The sequence below is a fragment of the Rhineura floridana genome, chromosome 14 (genome assembly GCF_030035675.1).
Source record: "Rhineura floridana isolate rRhiFlo1 chromosome 14, rRhiFlo1.hap2, whole genome shotgun sequence".
Classification (NCBI taxonomy): Eukaryota; Metazoa; Chordata; class Lepidosauria; order Squamata; family Rhineuridae; genus Rhineura; species Rhineura floridana.
In genome coordinates, this window is record NC_084493.1 from 37878168 (window position 1) to 37897236 (window position 19069).

General features: G+C 42.7%; 1 protein-coding gene across 1 annotated transcript in view; it reads left to right on the plus strand.

Moving 5' to 3' along the window:
- ADAM10 (ADAM metallopeptidase domain 10) overlaps positions 1–19069 on the plus strand; it is a 54889-nt gene that overhangs the window by 31147 nt on the left and 4673 nt on the right. The window contains exons 5-14 of the mRNA XM_061595951.1: positions 2665–2768; positions 3712–3861; positions 4711–4803; positions 6401–6584; positions 9787–9950; positions 11923–12106; positions 13710–13860; positions 14617–14800; positions 15238–15346; positions 17373–17593. Of these exons, the coding sequence (XP_061451935.1) occupies positions 2665–2768; positions 3712–3861; positions 4711–4803; positions 6401–6584; positions 9787–9950; positions 11923–12106; positions 13710–13860; positions 14617–14800; positions 15238–15346; positions 17373–17593 (1544 nt within the window). The remainder of the gene's footprint in view (positions 1–2664; positions 2769–3711; positions 3862–4710; positions 4804–6400; positions 6585–9786; positions 9951–11922; positions 12107–13709; positions 13861–14616; positions 14801–15237; positions 15347–17372; positions 17594–19069) is intronic.

A 19069-nucleotide genomic window follows, 5' to 3' on the forward strand; every position in this document is an offset into this window, starting at 1 on the left:
TTTACCAGATACTGGCTACTCATTTAGCCATGTTTATGTAAGAACCAGATTTTGAGGGGCGACGTGAGCTTTTGGTTTTTCAGACTGACACTAAAGCTTACTAATGTCATTCTCTGGGCATGGATGTAGGACAAGGATAGCGTGGGGATAGAAATAGGGTAGTGTGGTGCCTCCAGATGTTTCTGGACTATGACCGCCAGCAGACATGGCCAATAGCCAGAGATGGTGGGAGCTGCATCCAGCATCATCTGGAGGGCATCATGTTGGTTATCCCTGATGTCAATCACTCACACAATATCGAACCCTTGTATGACATCTAGAAGAACGGTCATCACCTGGTTCCATTCTGTCAGTCACTAAATGGGTTAGAATTCCTCCATAAGTGTGCATGTAAATGGTAGAAAGCATAAATCTCTCTGATTGCGAGTGTGTGGATGACAGAGTGGCTTAAGGACTAGCTTATACATGGGAAGTAATCTTGAGCATGTACCTGTGGTCTGGAATACCAAAGTACTGGAGAATGCATGTTTCTCTGAAAGTGACATCTCAGCTATAAATTATCAGAGGTATGTAGCGTTGGAACATTATACCAGATGTGTCCCTTTAGCAGTTATTGCTTGACTGATAGTATTATACAAAATGAAACAAGGGTGGGCAAGGCCTACACCTATTTTGTAGGCTTGTTCTTGTAAAATTAATATGAGAAAACAATTCTTCTCAGTATTTTAATTTATTGGATGTGTTGTACTGTGCTTCAAGCACTGAAGTTAAATGACTGGTTTGGCAGTTCTAGTAGAGTGTTAATGTCTTGAGGATACTATCGGGTTTTGATCTTTTTATAAAGAGCCACTAGCATCTCTCGGGGGGGGGGGATATTAATGCTAGTGGATACTAGAGGCATGGTTCTGGCTGCTGCCTGTCTTGGTTAGAAAGCCATCTGTTCCAGGCAATGTGTCAGGAGCCTTTGGGTGCAAATGAAAGGAATGGCTAGCACATTTCTTGACATCATATTATGGAAAAACAGTAGCCCAAGTTGATAAGGAAGAGTCTTCCAATAGCATTAAAAGCCGGTAGCCAAACATGATTCAAATCAGCATGCTGACATTCAGCTTCCATCTCCCACTCTCATCAGCCTCCTCTTCTCTTTGTTCTCTGTCACTTTCTTGAGATTATTTAGGTTCCTATCTCTCAGTCTATTGACTGATCTAAATCTTCCTTCAGTTACCTCTGGGATCCCTACCCCTTAGCCTCCCTACCTCCTAGAATCTTTTTCCAGTCCACAGTCTTCCTTGAAAAGTTTCTGTCTGTGTGAAGTTCTAATCCCAGGCAGTTTCCCTTTCTCTCACTATGGGAAATAAGGAGATGGCCTGTTCTGGATAGAGTTGCACTCCCCTGGAAGGTCGGTTTGGCAGTGCTCCCAGATCCAGCACTGGCAAGATGCTCACGCATTCCTAGTCGCCAAGGCCTCTTATTTTCTGGACAGACATGACTTGGCCACTGCACTCCATGCTCTGATAAGATCCAGATTGGACTATTGCAGTGTGCTCTGTATGGAGGTGGCCTTGAAGATATTCAGAAACTTCAGTTGTCCAAAATGCAGCAGCCAGGTTACTGGCTGGAGTTTCTTGATGAACTTACATTACGCTGGTTTTGAAACAGCTGCTGTGGTTGCCAGTTTCCGAACCCTATTCAAAGTGCTGACATAAAGCCTTAAACAACTTAGGCTCCAAATATGTGATGGACTGCCTCCTTTGCTGTAGATGCTCTTGGGTATTAAGATTGGCAGAGAGTATGCTCTCAATACTTCTGTCACCCTCAGAAACACAGGGGATGGTGGTCCAGGAGAGGACATTCTCTGTGGCAGCTTCCAAACTGGAATATCCTTCCCATAGGAACATATCAAACATCTTCGTTATAAAGTTTTCATTGTTTGCTGAAGATGCACCTCTTTACCCTGGCCTTTGACAGTTGAGATTTGTGTGATTTTTGTAAGGCCACCTCTGTGGTCTGGTGTACATCCTTTGGTTTGTTTAAATTGTTTCAGTATCTCACTCCAGACAAACCATTCGCTATAGCCAAGGTTTCTTCTTCAGTTTACAGCTTGTTGTTTTGACTAGAACGAGATAAACCACAACCTTGTGTTTAGATGGCATGCTAAGTCAAACCATGGCTTACCTTGCAGCAGCAGGAGGACAGGGGAGGAGCACAGTGAACACACATTTGCATTCACCCTGATTTGATGTTAGTGTTATGTGCAAATGAGTTCTGCTAGTGCAACTTGCTCCTAGCAATGGCATTTGGGCCTAATTACTACTGATACTAGGAATAACCAAGCTGCAGCTGGAGGCACTATTTAGCATTAGAAAACAATCTGTAAATAACTGCAGCCTTGTTGTGAGCATGCAGCATCGAAATCATGCTGGGGACTCTTAGCATCTCCCTCTTAGCTTCTATTTGTGCATACTTATTATCTGGTTCTTGGGATGTATTTGTTGTAAAAACAGGGTGGGGGTAATAGACATCTTAGTTTGAAAAAAGCTGATGGAGGAAATATGCAGATTGTCTTCATTAAAAAGATGAGCTATTTTTTTTTAACTAAAAATAGGCAGATTTACCATTGGTTTCATAATTAAGATCCAACAAGTCCCTTGGTTTACATTCTAGGATACCCACATAAATATGGACCACAAGGTGGCTGTGCAGATCATTCTGTATTTGACAGAATGAAGAAGTACCAGATGACTGGTGTAGAAGAGCCAACAAACCAGGTAGAAAGCATTTAGTTGTTATTTGGTCTGATTGATAAACACCCCCTGACCACTACTGCACCACACTTTGTAAGGGAATTTACACTTTTTGGCCAGGATCCCAAGAGCTACTGTTGACTTTAGTGGTTTGCTTTACTTTAAAGAGCTATGCCATTATCCTGAAGCTTTATAGTCAGGAACATGGATATCATTGCCTGAGTTGATTTATTAGGTTTTCTGATTTCGATTAAAAGTTAATTGCAGGTTTTAAGAACATTCAGCAGCAGGCCTAAAAACTTGGCTGAAAATTTCTTCAGGCTGCAGAAATGTGTCTTTATTCACTGCAGCTTCATTCATGCATTCAGCTGGCTCACGAGATGTTTTATTTTCTCTTAGTCATGTCAAATTAATTGGAGGTAAACACTTCTAAGAGCCAAGTCACTGTGGCAGTACGTATGGTAATAGGGGGAACGTGGCTGGCTTCAAGCAACTATAATTGTGGCCAGTGCAGAGATGTGTCAGACACTAGCTCTGATTAAAGCGGACAGCCACATCCTGCATGATGGAGGATAGAAACCTTGGTGTTTAGCACATCGTTGCATATTACTCCACCAAAACTTACTAGCCAATACAAATTGTTAGTAGACTGCTTGCCCACATTTATGTATTAGATGCCCTGTACATGCTAGAGCTCTGCTTAATTTGAAGGCTGTTAACTGGTTTTATTTTCTATCTTTTTTTGCTTAGTCTGTTTTTAATGTAGATTGTTGCTTTTGTGTTCGTTATAAAGTGTGTAATGTTTTTTATAATTGAACCTGCAATCCTAACCCTAATTACCTAGAAGTAAGCCTCACTGAATTCAATAGGATTATACTGTTAGTTGGTCGCTGTATTCTTTGAACTGGAGGCTGTATCAAAATGCTGTTTATAAATATTACTAAGCTTTTTGCTTTGTATGCTGTAGCAACCTTTGGAAGAACATACCAACCATGGCCCAGAGCTCTTGAGAAGGAAACGAGCTGCTCAAGCTGAAAAAAACACTTGTCAACTCTATATTCAGACAGACCATCTATTCTTTAGATATTATGGAACAAGAGAAGCTGTGATTGCACAGGTAAGCTTTAGGCTATTGCTTCAAGTGATAGTTTTCTTTTAAAACAGATGAAAGGTAGATGCCTTTTTATGCCATCTTACAGCGTTGTATAAATCATTATGATGTGGCTATCCCCACCCATGTAAACATCGTATGTGATGTACAACTACCTGCCTTGTTCTTCTCTGGCAAATTATCATGTATACAAGTTTACTGTTACTTCTAATGCTTTGTGCATAACAGATTCTTACACTTCGTTGTGGATGTGCACTATGGTTTTTTATGCATCTGTAGAACATACAACAAATTCCCACGAGGGGGGGGGAACCACCCTGAAATTTCACTGAGATTAATAATAATGCCTGTGGCTCAGTGGTAGAACAAAAAGTTCCAGTTTCAATCTCTGGCATCTCCAGGTAGCTCTGGGGAAGACCTTAGTCTGAGGCCCTAAAGAGCAGCTTCTTGTCATTTTGTATTGCTTTTAATGTTTTTGGTTTTATATTGCTGTACGCTGCCCTGATATTTTATGGGAGGGTGGTATATAAACAATACTGAGCTCAGTGAACCAACGGTTTAAGCAGGGCTGTAGAGTCATCATGTCAAACCTTCGACTCCAACTCCTCTGTTTTTCTACTGTCCGACTCCGACTCCTTCATAAATGGCAAATGTATATTAATGTACTAATATTAATAAATTAATATTAATATTAAAATATTAATTTTATTTTGAAGTGGGAGTCAGTACATTTCTACCAACTCCACCCAAAATTGCTTCCGACTCCACAGCCCTGGGTTTAAGGCAGCTTCATAGGCCCATTGCGTCATGGAGATAATTGTATACAGCCAGAGCTTTAACATTTTTCCTTTTTAGATATCCAGCCATGTTAAAGCAATTGATACAATTTACCAGTCAACAGATTTCTCAGGAATCCGAAACATCAGTTTTATGGTGAAACGAATAAGAGTAAGTACCCTGTGACCTAATTTTGAGGATGTCTGTTTCTTGCAACTCTTCCTGATAAATAAAGGGATTTCTGTTACATACACAGGCAACTTTCTAATTTTAGTTGCAAATGGAACCTGCAATAAAAGCATTGAGAAATGCTCCCTGGTCAGGGCTTGCTCCAGTCAGCCAGCCATGCCTTCTTCCAGGATACTCTATCCCATTCCTCCTCATCCAGCTTGCTGTCCCCTCCTCACACACACAGACAGCCTTCCAGGCCCACAGAGCAGCATGCACAGTCCTTATTGCAGCCTTTCCCAACCAGTGTGCCTCCAGATGCTGTTGGACCACAACTCCCATCAGCCTCAGTCAGCATTGCTAATGGTCAGGAAAGATGGGAATTGTGGTCCAACAACATCTGGAGGCACACTGGTTGGGAAAGGCTGCCTTATTGGGTTGCTCCCTTAATTTTTAATCTATTTTTTTCTCCTTATACTTTGAGGTTCCCCTGAGCCTCCTAATACTTACCTCTTGTGTGTGGTGCCATTTTGATTAGCAGAAGCATTGATAATCTCCTCCAAACATTTCTGATAGATGGAATTATTGAGTTTGGGAAAACTCAATAAATAAATCCGTTGGTGAAATCAGATTCTTTATTGAGAAGTTCAGTCTAGTATGGCAGAAGAGTTTTGGACTTGGCATTTGGCTCTGAATACCTGCTCAGCTTTGGAACTCACTAGGTGGGCTTAGGCTAGTCACTTCATTTCAGCTTTACCTACCTCACAAGGGGATTATGAAAATATAATGGAAGATCACTCATGAGTGTCACCCTGAGCTGCTGAGATCTGGTGGTATGAAAAACAAGAAAAATAAACTGCGTGTGTTCTCTCTCTCTACCATTCCTTAAAACGTGAGGCAGGCCATCTGTGTGTGGTGGGTGGTGGCAGTTGTTCTCAATCCCTTGGACACTGACCCCTCAGGTTCTGGGTGTGATATTTTAGCTTCACTTTCTGGCCAATATAAATTATATGCTGTTCCACCTGTACTATTGGGTGATGATTTTGAGACACTGAAGTATTCCCATTATGCAGTTCTTCTTTGATTCCCTCTATGTTCTCCCGTTAGTCCTGTGGGTTAGTTCTCACTTTATGTCAATCTGCAAGCATCTAATGATAGGAATACATCAGCTGTATTTGTTAGGTTGTTACCTTTGGGTGGTGATTAAAGCTGTTCCTTGGTTTTGGCAGATCTCTGTTTGGCCTTGTGACATGTGTTACTTCATAGCATCCAGACTGTGGATCAGTTCGTATGTGCAAGTATCCCCCTTAATGACTGTAACATCAAGTCATGACTTGCATGTGTTGAAACTGCTATTGCAGAGCAAACATCACAGCGTTTCATTCCTCCTCCTTGTGCTTCTCAGTGGATACAGTTCATATAATTCGACTGGGAGTCATTTAGTGATACACTGAGTGGTGAGATCAAGCAATGTATATAATTATATCTGTGAACCAGTCTTTGCAGTGTAGATTCTTGTTATGAGCAAAAGGTTACATCTTTAAAAAGCTTCTGTTTGTTCACCAAGAGTTACCTGACAATATAGAACCTTTCCTTTTAGATCAACACTACTCAAGATGAAAAAGACCCTTCCAATCCCTTCAGGTTTCCGAATATCGGTGTGGAGAAGTTTCTTGAACTCAATTCTGAACAGAACCACGATGACTATTGTTTGGCCTATGTGTTTACTGATCGTGATTTTGATGACGGTGTCCTTGGCTTGGCCTGGGTTGGAGCACCTTCAGGTAAAAAGCTTAGTTTGTTGCTTAAGTGGAGTGTGGAGGTTTTAAGATCAATCTGGCATCTCTAGTTAAAACGATACCTACTAGCAAGGCAGGGAGAGACCTTTGCCTGTGTTCTGGAGAGTTGCTGCCAGTCAGAGTTGTGCTAATGGCCTGGCTCCACACACAGCAGCTCCTCCATGTCCGTGAACCTGAATGGACGTGCTGACTAATTGGTTGCTGGACTAGGGTTACGAAAGGTAGCATGCCTTGGGATTATTCATAGACGTGTAGTTGTAGTATGCGCCTTCTCCCACACACACAAAAGAAAATATGACCAGGAGATTAATATGTGGCTGCAGCGCGGCAGTGGATCTTTAACTAGGTAGGAAACAAAAAAGCTAGGGCCTTCCCTAACCTGGTGCCATCCAAATATGCAGGACTACAACTCCTATCAGCCTCAGCATTGCATGGCTGTGCTGGCTGGGGCTAATGAAGGTCATAGACCAAAGCATCTCTAGAGGACACCGAGTTGGGGAAGTCTGTGTTAGGCCAGAACAGGTAACTCTTGCCATTCAATCTGAGCATTGTCCGATTGAACTGTATAGTATAATGAAAGAATCTCGCTTTTGAATTAGGCGTCTAAAATTGCTGCCTTTGCGGATAACCAAACTGGAAGAATCATTTAGCACAGCTTTGGGCTAGGATGCAGCGCTCAGACAAATTTCAAAAGCCCTCTGCAAGCACTTGGTTCAAACCTCTGGCAAGAGTGACTGGTTCCTGCCATAGCAGCCTCCTGGGCAGGGAGAAAGATAGAAAAGAAGTTGCTTCTCCCACTAGTGGTTTTAGCCCTGCCCACAGTCAGCATGCAGCCTCCAATACGTCGCCCCAGAGAGAATGGGACCCTTGGCAAAAGAGTGGTTGTCCTTCATTAGTCTGCCATTTGGGCATAGGTAACCTCACTTGTTACTACTCACATCCAGCTTTCTGCCTAGAAGAACGTGGCAGAACAGACCAAATGCTGCTTCCTTGCGCTTGGGGAAGGGCTGTAGAGTACCTGCTTTGCATGCACGAAGTCCCTGGTTCAATTCCAGCATTTCTGCGTGCGTCTGGGAAGGACTCCTCTCTGGAACCCGGGAGACCCACATGCAGTTAGTGTGGGTACAGTATTGAGCTAGATAAACCAAAGGTCGAAGCTGGCATAAGGCAGTTCCCTAGAGCCCTCTCCAGGTGGTCTCATTAGGTTCCATCTTTCTGTGCTTGTCCTCTTCAAGAAGCATGCTTCAAACAGGAGAATCTCTTCACAGATTATGACTTGTATGAACCTGCTACCCACTGTACAGGTGACTACAGGGCATTTAAGTTCCAGGCATTAAGGTAGACGAAAGGGTGGATGAAATTGGATCATTGAAACAGGGTATTTCACTACAGGGCATTTGGATGGCAAAAAAACTTTTTTCAATCTGCTTTGGGACCTGATCTTGACTGAAAAGCAAGATATAAATTTAACAGAGGACAGAAGGAAAGCAAAATGATCAGTCTTATCCTTAAGCTAATATTTAAGAAGCACACCGATTGTCAGTTATTTGTGACAACAGTTGCATTGTTTATCTGCAGATGTAGCATAGGGCATTGCTCCTTTTAAATAGAAAAAAAACCCCACTTTTATGAAAGACTGCTGTTAACTACTCTGCAACACAGTTTCCATTATTTTTCAGGTTACAACCCCATCCCACCACCAAATTAAAATTCCTGTTGATCAGGACCTTCATCTTCAGGAAGGCAGTTTTGGATAACTGTGGTATCTCAGTAGTGGGTGTGACTTGTCTAACTGGTATTTTAGTCTCTGTAGTTCCAACCCAAACTTCTCAAAGCACAGTTGGTCTGTAAATATACTCTGAAAAATGAGTCATGCTGCTTGCTGAGATAAGCAGATATTCTTAGACTGAGGACTTTGCAAAAGCAAAGTGTGCTATTTAAGCACTTGAACTGTGGCACTTGGAAGAATCACAATCTCCGAATCAGATTTAAAGACCAAGAATTTATAGTCAGCCCCTTGCAAGATCCTCAGCTCCCGTAAGTGCATGCTGACCTCCTTACAGAAAGAGCTGTTAACCCATGGGAGAGGGCCATTGGTGACTGCAGCTGATGGTTGGAAGAGTTTGTGCCAATGCAGGATTGTATAGCATTTTTTGTCCCACTCCATCTCTGTAGGCCACATGAAATTAGGCTGAGGGTCACATGTGGGCTGAAGGTTCTCCACTCCAGGAGTAAATGGAACCCTTCTTTCCCAAATTAAACAATTTACTGAAACAGAGTTTGCGGGGCGGGGGGGGGGCAAATTTCTTGGTCTGTGGACATCCCAAGAGCAGCCTGTAGAGCCTCTGAAACTCTTTCCAGACTTGGCAACAGAGTAGAAAATGAGATTCAGTTTCAATACAGAGATGCACATTGGAGCAAAGAATCAAAACTTCACATGTACCAAACGGAGCCTACATGGAATGGAACTATTGAGGGAAGCTTTTGCAGGATCACGGGGAACTGTCTTATACTGAATCCGACCATTGGTCCACCTAGTTCAGCATTGTTTGCAGCAGCTCTGGCAGCTGCTCTCCGGGGTTTCAGGCAGATCTTGGTGGTGTTCATAGGAAAACTCACTGTATGCCAGTTTGGTGTTCTGTGGCAGAAAGAAGGAAGTTCACTGCTGGGGATCAATACAAAAGATACAAAGGGGGGCGCAGGGGCAGAGAGAGAAATAGTAATGTTACATACGTCTGTGATATACCTACTCTGGTCTATGGTGACTACTTTGGGGGTGAGGCACTGCAAACAGCATTTTTCATGATGGCTAATTGTACAATTTCCTAAGATACATCTATATTCAACTGAAATAGGTTCGCACTTAGTCCCTGGCAATGAAATGTCTACCCGAGTCTGGTTGTGGAATATGCCTCTGAAGTTTCAACCTCGGATGGAACAGAATGCTTTGCAGAGGAATAAACATGGCCAATAAATATCTTGGTTCTTCACTATTTGTCTTTGCATGAAGAGCTTTGTTAGTTACTCCCTGCTAATTATGCCAGGTGTAGGGTGAGTTGTAGCTTTAACGATATAGATTCCGAATGTTCTTGTGGCATTCGCTTAGCTGGAATGTTCAATTTTCCCCTTCATCTTTCTAGTGAATATAGAATAATTACCTTTTTTAAAGTTGTGATTTGAATTGCAGGGAGCTCAGGAGGAATATGTGAAAAGAGCAAGCTTTATTCCGATGGCAAAAAGAAATCCTTAAATACTGGCATCATCACTGTACAGAACTATGGTTCCCATGTCCCTCCTAAGGTCTCTCATATCACCTTTGCACATGAAGTTGGACATAACTTTGGTTCTCCAGTAAGTATGTGTGGTACAGCTGCATTCCTAGCTGGCCGTGCTTCTACAGCAGATTCAGGAGTACTCAAGACATAACACAAGATTAGAAAGTACAGTCATTGCTGCTGCTTCCCCCACCCCCAGACAACCTTATGCACCCACAGCACACACTCAAAATTCAGAAGATGCCCAATGGCCCAAAAAGGTTGGGTGCATTGGGCATCTTCTGAATTTTGAGTGTGTGTTGTGGGTGCCAATCATAAAATGGCTACCATGGGGTCATGGCATAACACAAGATTAGAAAGTACAGTCATCGCTGCTGCTTCCCCCACCCCTAGACAACCTTATGCTTACAGTGGGAAGTCAGCTATATAACTTCTAGGGAGTACCTGATCTTAGATTAACCCACCACAAGAAAGATGTATCTTGGTTGCTAGGGGAAAAGGAAGGGCAGACTCTGGAGATTCCAAGGACTACTAGAAAATAAGACAGAAGCAGGAAAAGTGTACTAAAGGGGAGGGAAAAACAGAAAGTTTAGGACCCTGGGGATTCCCATTGCCCAGAGTTCAAACAACTCACTTATCAATCACAGTTCTGACTTCACTCATTTGCTAACAGGTAACAGCAGTCGGGCTGACTCATTTCTGACTCATTTCACAGAAGTCGCTTAGAAGGGTAGCTGCACATTTTGCTTCATTATTTTCTTTCTAGGCGGGCAAGAGACTTTTAAATGAAAGTGCAGTCTGGGAGCCCTGCCTGGGGATGACAATGAAGGCTTTCACAGGTGCCATGCTGCCCGTTGTCACTGGCTTGGTGACCCCATTATAATGTGTCCTACTTTATTTTATTTCACAGTGCCATTGTGATCCTTTGCAATAGAGCAAATGCTTCTCAGATATGATAATTTGCTTTTATTGCACAGTCAAAAGAATATTTGTTTGTTCCCATACAGTTTGGCCTTGTTGCTCATAGCCTACACATCATATGTGTTAGGAAGCGTCTGCAATATAGCTATTCAGAGGCAGTGAACTCTACTCTCCAAGAACAAAGAATCATAGAGTTGGGGCCTATAATATATCTCCCCTCAGTCTTGTCTTCTCAAGGCTAAACATGCCCAGTTCTTTCAGTCTCTCCTCATAGGGCTTTGCTTCCAGTCCCCTGATCATCCTCGTTGCTCTCCTCTGAATATGTCCTGTACAAGCTTCAGTGAATTGATTAGGACTTGCGTGAGATGGGGCAAGAGTAGTGTGCAATAGCCATGAGGAACGTGCTATTTGTATAAGCAGTGGGCAGGCACGAACACAGACATGCTCTCTCATGTCCATATAGTTATTGCAGTTTGCCTTCCTAAAATGTAAGCAACAAAACTCTTGATTACATAATTTCTTTGTCCTCTGACCTGGCTTTTGATAATGTTAAACATAAAACTTATGAACGTTTGTGCCAGTGTTTAAGAAAAAATTAGCACAGCTGTTATGATGTATTTGACTAGTTTATATTGATACTGAACACCTTCCACTGGAATATAAAAAATGCTGGGGTCAGCAAAGCCAGTCTATGCTAAATGTTGAGCTTCGTGTTTGGATGCTCAGAGCACTTTGGGGTATTAAAATGTTTTTGTTTTTTCTTTTGATAGGTTTGCTGCAGTTTAAGTATGAATCTGGCTTTAGTTGGTGTTCAGACCGCTCAGATCATGCAAATGATGAGGCAATAGCGTATTAGTTACTAATGGGTAAAAACAGTTTTAGTGCAATGAATGAAACAAAAAATATGGCCTTGCTTATCAGTGGTGGTCTGTTAATGTTCTATAAAGAGTTTTTGCATTAATTTTAGGAACTTTTGCTGCAAATATCATTTCTCCCTGCCCACTCCCTGCCTGCCTTTTATCCTGGAGACATTAATTCAAACTCACTCTTCACCCTACCACTACTTCTAAGACAGTGGAAAATCAAGGATTTCCTTTGGAGAAAACTGAAGATTTTCTCTCTTGCAGCATGATTCTGGAACAGAATGCACTCCAGGAGAGTCTAAAAACTTGGGACAAAAAGAAAATGGCAATTACATCATGTATGCAAGAGCAACATCTGGAGACAAACTTAACAACAATAAATTTTCTCTCTGTAGCATTCGAAATATCAGTCAAGTTCTTGAAAAAAAGAGAAATAATTGTTTCGTTGGTATGTATTCTAGGTAATTAATCCAAGGTTTTTGGAGGGGAGGGGGATGTTGTGAGAATAGGGTGTCACTGTGAAATCAGACAGGCTCGAGACTCCATTTTTTCATGTTTAAAATGTACATTGACAAACTGCCCCTCCAACAGACACACAAGAAAGCCGCAATACTGACCAAGCTTTTCAGCTCAGAACCATGCTTGACACAAAAGCCACAACCAGGCTTGTTGGCCACATGTGTGCACCAACCCCTCCCTCACCCAGGTGCTATTTCTCTAGGCCTCATTCAAAGTGTGGGTACACACCTTTACAGGCCTAAATATCTAGGGTCCCAAATACTGGAAGATTTGCCTCTTCCTGTCCCAGCCTGCCCATGTTTTGAGATCTTCTTCTTCAGTCTCTTCCCCAAGTGCCTTCCTGACCAGACATGCACTGTGTCGCTGGTGCCTTGGCTACGGAATGCCCCCTCAAAAAGAGATGCATCTGGGACTTGCATTAACATTTTGATGTCAGGTTACATTTGCTTTCCCAAAATTTGATTCAGCTCATGCCAAATATTATTGCTAATGTTATAGTTTTATTGAATATTTTAGCTTTCATGCTATATTATAGAGGTCCAATTGGCCTCAACTAGAAGTTGGGCTTTTTAATGTTGCTGGCAGGACTGGCACCAGGCATGCTGGGGCCCCACCTACCTGTCTCTCCTGTCTTTAGTGGCTGTGCGTGCTGGGCTGCCGTTAACCAAGATGGCGGCTGAGGTTTCCCTAAGGGGCTGAAGCCTCCGCCACCATCTTAGTTGATGGCACACATGCATAGTACACGCCTCCATTCCTGCCATCAAACAAGATGGCAGCAGGGGCATCAGCACCTTAGGGAAACCTTGGTCGCCATCTTGTTTAATGGCAGCCCTGCCTGCGCAGCTGCAAAAGACAGGAGAGACAGGTAGCTGGAGCCAGCATACAGGCAGGCGGCTGGGAAGCGCTCTCCCTGCGATCTGCCACGGATTGCGGAAGGGGAGCGCTGCTCCTCACCCATCCGATTCAGGGACCCGGGGCCTGACCTGGCTACCCTTTAGCACTGGCCCTGGTTGCTGGTCCCATGCTGTGGAACAGTCTTCCAGCAAAGATCTGGCAGGCATCCTCGCTTTTGACCTTTTGTATCTTGAAGACTTTGCTACAGTTTGAAGCTTTTTTGATTGGCCACTCATTTTAATGATTGTTTTGTACTGTTTTTAATGACATTTTGTTTTATCACTGTATACTGCCCTGATATTCCAATATATAAATGGCAGTATATAAATACTTTTATATATAAATAAATAAATAAATATTTATTCTTGTTCACTATTCTGGAATTGATTGCATGAAGGGCAGTACCCACATGTTTTGAATAAATAAAACATTTCAAGTAACCAAAAATACAACTTTGCTCTCCCCCACCCCCAGTAAAAGTCAGAGCAAATTGATTTCCCCCTCCTCCAAGTCACTCAGAAGGCTTGCCATTTTGTCTCAGTTCATTTAATCACGGTGTTCCCAAGTATGTGTGTTATCCAAATTTCTCACACTATCTAAGGGACTAGTGGTATTCTGAAGGTCTTCATGCTTTTCAGAGTCTGGCCAGCCCATCTGTGGGAATGGACTGGTAGAACAAGGAGAGCAGTGTGATTGTGGCTACAGTGACCAGTGTAAAGATGAGTGTTGCTATGATGCAAACCAACCAGAAGATAAGAAGTGCAAGCTAAAACCAGGCAAGCAGTGCAGGTACTGATGTCCTTCTTGCTTTTAACTGCCTGAGTGCTTGTCTGTTGCTGCCCCTGAGAATTTTGCAAATAAGTATTTATAAACCTCAGCTTGCCTTGCTTTGTTTCTCAATTCACACCTGCAAGTTGGCAACATCAGAGGCTGTGTAGTAGTGTGTGGGCTTTTAAGGACACTGTGGTGACAAACTGAATCTCTTTTTATATTACCCATCACACCAGTTTCAGTCATCTTCTCAGGCTCTGCTTTGCATTCCAAATTTCAACGTTCTGTTGGTCTTCTGGACAGGATATAATACTCATCCCTTCTGTCTGACCTTTGCTTCAGCTGACTTCGCTTTTATTGATGTTATCTGTGTTTGCTTATTGTTGAATTTGTTTTATTTTTTGCTTCCTTGAACACTAGAAGTGCTATTTTTTGGGAAAATTAAGAAAGAGCTGTCAGTAGGGCTGAGTGTTAGAGGTTGAAGGGGAACCACATATTCACTTGGCTCTTTTTAATATTGATTTAAGGTTTTGAATTCAGCTAAAAGCAACCACAATCGAAGGGATTAAAGAGTGATAGAATGGACCTTTTAAGTGCAAGCTTATGGGTTAAGGCAGGGTTCTGATCTATATTGGTGATGTGGTGTGCAACAGGGCTAGAGTTACCCTTCCAACTAAATAATGAAGGTGTATGTGTGTGCTGAGTAACAGGAGGCTGAAACGATGGAGCCTGTCGGGGAGTGTCATTGGATCTAATGTGTTTTCCCCTTTTCAGCCCTAGTCAAGGTCCCTGTTGTATGCCAAATTGTGTCTTCAAGAAAGAAGGTGCAAAGTGCCGAAATGATTCCGAGTGTGCAGAGGAAGGAAGGTGCAATGGCAGCACTTCGTTCTGTCCACCATCTGCAGCTAAGACTAACTTGATAGACTGCAACAGAAATACACAAGTTTGCATAAATGGTGTACGTCTTCTACAGATGTTTCAAGAAAGCTAAGGAATGGATGAGTATCAGCTTACATGCTGCTGGTGCAGGATGATAGCATTTCCCCCCTGCTGGGGAAAAACCAGCACTTTCTGAGTAACTCTTACTGTCTAACAATTTGTGCCTACTTTCCTGGGTTAGCAAGTGGAACCTGTGAGATTTCATAGCGTTTGGGGTATGGCATTCTGAACCTATAAAAGAAATGGGCAAGTGCCACCAGCTGATTCATCCAGTTTCAGACACCCCGTTCTTTTTATTCCTAAGGTAGTTCTGTGCCAATTAACTTAGGTACCTTTCATTGTTTCCAGAGTGGGAAAACAGTTTACATCCTGTATTAATAATGATTGGACTATGGGCGTTGAATTTTCTAGAGTGTAAAGCATATTTGGATAAGAATTGTCTCTTTTCCTTCTTAGCAATGTGCTGGTTCTATCTGTGAGAAATATGGCTTAGAAGAATGTACATGTGCCAGTTCTGACGCAAAGGATGATAAAGAATTATGCCATGTCTGTTGCATGGAGAAAAGTAAGTTCTCACATTAAAACATTTTGGATACTAGAATTTCAGATGCTTTAATTCCGTAGAATTTAAACTGAGCAAATAATAATAATTGGGAGAAATGGGGGAGCAGCTCCAGACCTTTGATAAAAAGTGCAAAATTGTGGATTGATTCAGTTGCTGGTTTTTAAAAGGCTTATCTGCTCTATCATTTAGGTTCTGTTTGGAGATGAACAATATACAGTAGGGCCCCACTTTGCAGTGCTCCGCTTTGCAGCATTCCACCGATACAGCGGTTGTCAATTGCAGAAAGGCCTGCTTCTACGGCGCTTGTTCCACTTTTATGGCGTTTTTCGGGCGTCAGGCACCATTTTAGACAATGTTAGTCAATGCATTCCACTTTACGGCGGATTTCGCTTTACAACGGCGGTCCAAAACGGAACCTGCCGTATGAGCGGGGCCCTGTTGTAAAATGCAGATTTAAATATGTGACCATACAATCAAAACATTTTCAAACCATGTTGTCAGACCTATAGTACTGAAGACATGTAGGCTGAGGGAGTGTGTTCTGTGTGTGGGGAGCCTTTCAATGTTTGTCTTAATACCCATTTGTGTAGCTCCTACTCACTTAGGAAATAAAATTACTCATGTGGGAAAACATCCCAGTGGATTGTGCCCCACTTAGTAGCCAAAATGGCACCCCTACCGTATCGCTTTCAAGCACCAAAATGCCTTTATTCAGCCATGGTTGTAACTCTTCGGTCTCATGAAGGCTGTCCATTTAATCTATTTGGGGGTTGGGTGTCATGGGACCCAAGGAGAAACTCGGGCAAGGTTGGGAGGATGAAGAAGGGGTTACCATCATTGGGGAGGACATTGCCAGCACTAATGAAGGGAATGAGGTGGTTACAGAGAATGTCTTCAGCAGCCACAATACCAGTTGGCACCAAGGCCAATGCGTGACGGCACAAGTGGTAAGTGCTAACAAAACCGTGGGACTTCTAAGGCAGGGGGAAATGGAAGAGACTCAGCAGAATCAGAGACTGGCATGTCTCCAGGTTCATGGAGGTTAGAGAAGAGACAGTTACAAGTAGCCCAGTTTTGTTCACGCACACACACGCACACAAAGTCCGTCGTAGCCCCCGCCTTGCAGCTTGTATAGAGAAAGCCTGAATTAATTGTGTCAAGTGCCCTCTCTTTTTCTGTATATAAGAATTAGCACTGATTGTATTTGCCGTTGCTTCCAACATCTAGATACCTGCTCCTGTTTGAATCCTGGTTTAGGCCTAGCATGAGATGGTAGATTCCTGTTCTGATTTCTGCAAAAGAGCTTTACGCAGAAAAGCCCAATCTTTGAGTCCTGAGTCTGCTTCTGTGGTTGAGAGCCAAGGCAGGTGGGGACCTCCAGCCTACCAACCTAATTAGGCTCACCAGACCTCAGCATTTGGCCTGCGAGGCCATTTTGGGGCAAACCATGGCCACCTCTCAGTTACCTGATATCCTGTGATGTAAGGTGGAAGGATCTGTAATCTCTAGTCTTGGACATGAGGGATCTCTGATCTTAGCGCTAAGCGTCACAGAGCTGGTTCCGCAATAAACTACATTTTTTTAATGCTATGGTGCTTAGCACTAGGCTCACAGACAAGCAAACCTCTGCTTGCTCTTTGATAGTAAAAGGCAGCAGGTAGAGGCTTACCTCTGAGTTTAACAAAGTGGCACTACAGGGCTCAGAGAAATGGCTGCCTGCTCTTAGACAATAAAAGGCAGCATTTCTACTCATCTCCAAGTTTCTTGTTTTGCATCCCTGGCTTGAATTTGAACCAGAGCTACAAAGGAAGAATCATGACATCAGGTGATTGACAGGTGTCCCCCCCCCCGTCAACATGGCACATGGATCAGGTTCCCACCCCTGATTTAGCCAATGATTGCTGTTTTATACCTATTACATTATTTAAATATGCATGTAATTGCGGGTTGGATTTTGCTTGCTATGCATTTAGTTGTATTGCTGTTCCTGAAAATAACATGTTTTTTAAATTTCTACTTTATCCAGTGCATGCAGAATCGTGTGCAAGTACAGGATCTGCTAAATGGAAGGATTTTTTCCGTCACAAAACCATTACCCTGCAGCCCGGGTCACCCTGCAACGACTTTAAAGGGTACTGCGATGTGTTCATGAGGTGTCGGTTGGTGGATGCTGATGGCCCCCTAGCCAGGTTAAAGAAGGCCATTTTTAATCCGGAGCTGTATGAAAACATTGCAGAATGGATTGTTGTAAGTTTTCTAAAATCAGAAATCTCTAATACTACTTCATTGCAGTGCAAAGGGATGTTTAATGGGAAGCTTTTGGTTTTCTTGTTTAGATAATTTTTCTCAAGTAGAGGCAGAAAGATGTCCAGACTGGTTGTACTGACACTTATTTATTTGATCAAATGTCTATCCTGGCCCTCCAAACGTTGCAATCCCCTCTCTTCCCATCCTCTTCTCCCCCGCCCCCAATAACAATGACTAGGGCTGGTGGCATTTTGTCCCAAGATTAAATTGTGGTAATTTACATTATGCAAATGTTTTCATTTAATTTTGTATAATTTAGCATTTTAAAATATTTAAAAGATTAACAGGCTTCATGACAGAAGTGCATAGTGAAGATTTGTCATAGTTTTCACAAGATGTGGGATGTTCACATTTTGTATGGATACTGGCAAAATTTTGCTGCAATAATGCAGATTCTGATTTAAGAATAGATAGTGCACTTTTTGTAATGACACAGGGTGGTAATACACTCGGGGTTGAGTAAAAGGGGGGAAATGATTAGAAGCCAAGATGTTGCCATAAGAATTCCCTTTGATGCTTTGGTTTGGATTCCTGCATTGAGCAGGGAGTTGGACTTGATGGCCTTATAGGCCCCTTCCAACTCTACTATTCTCTGATTCTATGATTCCCAGAGGCTCCACTCATGAACACTTGTATCTATGTCTAAATATATCTCTCACACATATGTGCGCCCACATAAAAATAATGTTGCTAGCTGTGGGTATGACCAGGGATGAAAGAGAGGCTTTAGAAGACAGCCTGGTATAGTGGGTAGAATCCTGGCCTTGGTGTAGGAAGAGCTGGCTTCCTGCTTGGCCAAGAAGTTTCCTAGGTGGCCTTAAGCAAGTCACTATGAGTCTCCCTAGGGTGCGGTTGTTGTGAGGGGAAATGGGGTAACCCCGACCTTGGAAGGAAGAGTGATTTGCAGATGTGACAGGGAGGACCAGGTGCAGCATCACAGGTTTATGTGCCTCTGTATTGGCCTAACTGCAGGAAGAACTCATTTTTTTACTCAGTGAGGTGATTGCTGTGTTTTCAGATCAGGTTTTTCCATTATTTACAGGATAAACAGGAAATGCTGTGTTATAATGAAAAAATATCTATTTGTATCGCAGCATAAAATAATGGGAATTCCCAGAGAAGAAATTAAGTTTCATATGTGTAACACACATACAATAACAAGGTTTATTGCAATAAAATGTTTTTTGACCTTGCAGATCTTTCAAACATTGACCTTTGCTGATGTCCTTTAACTTTGATTTCTGAGGGGCTGATTCTCCTTTCATTATGTTGGAAAAGCTGTCTGCCATTGCCTTGTCCTGGTTGGTGGCTTGTTCAGGTCTGGATGTCCCCCTCCATCCTTAACATTATTGCTGAACTGTGATTGTCAGACCTGCTCTGGTTTGTCTGGTGACCAGTCAGCGTGCATGTCTGCTA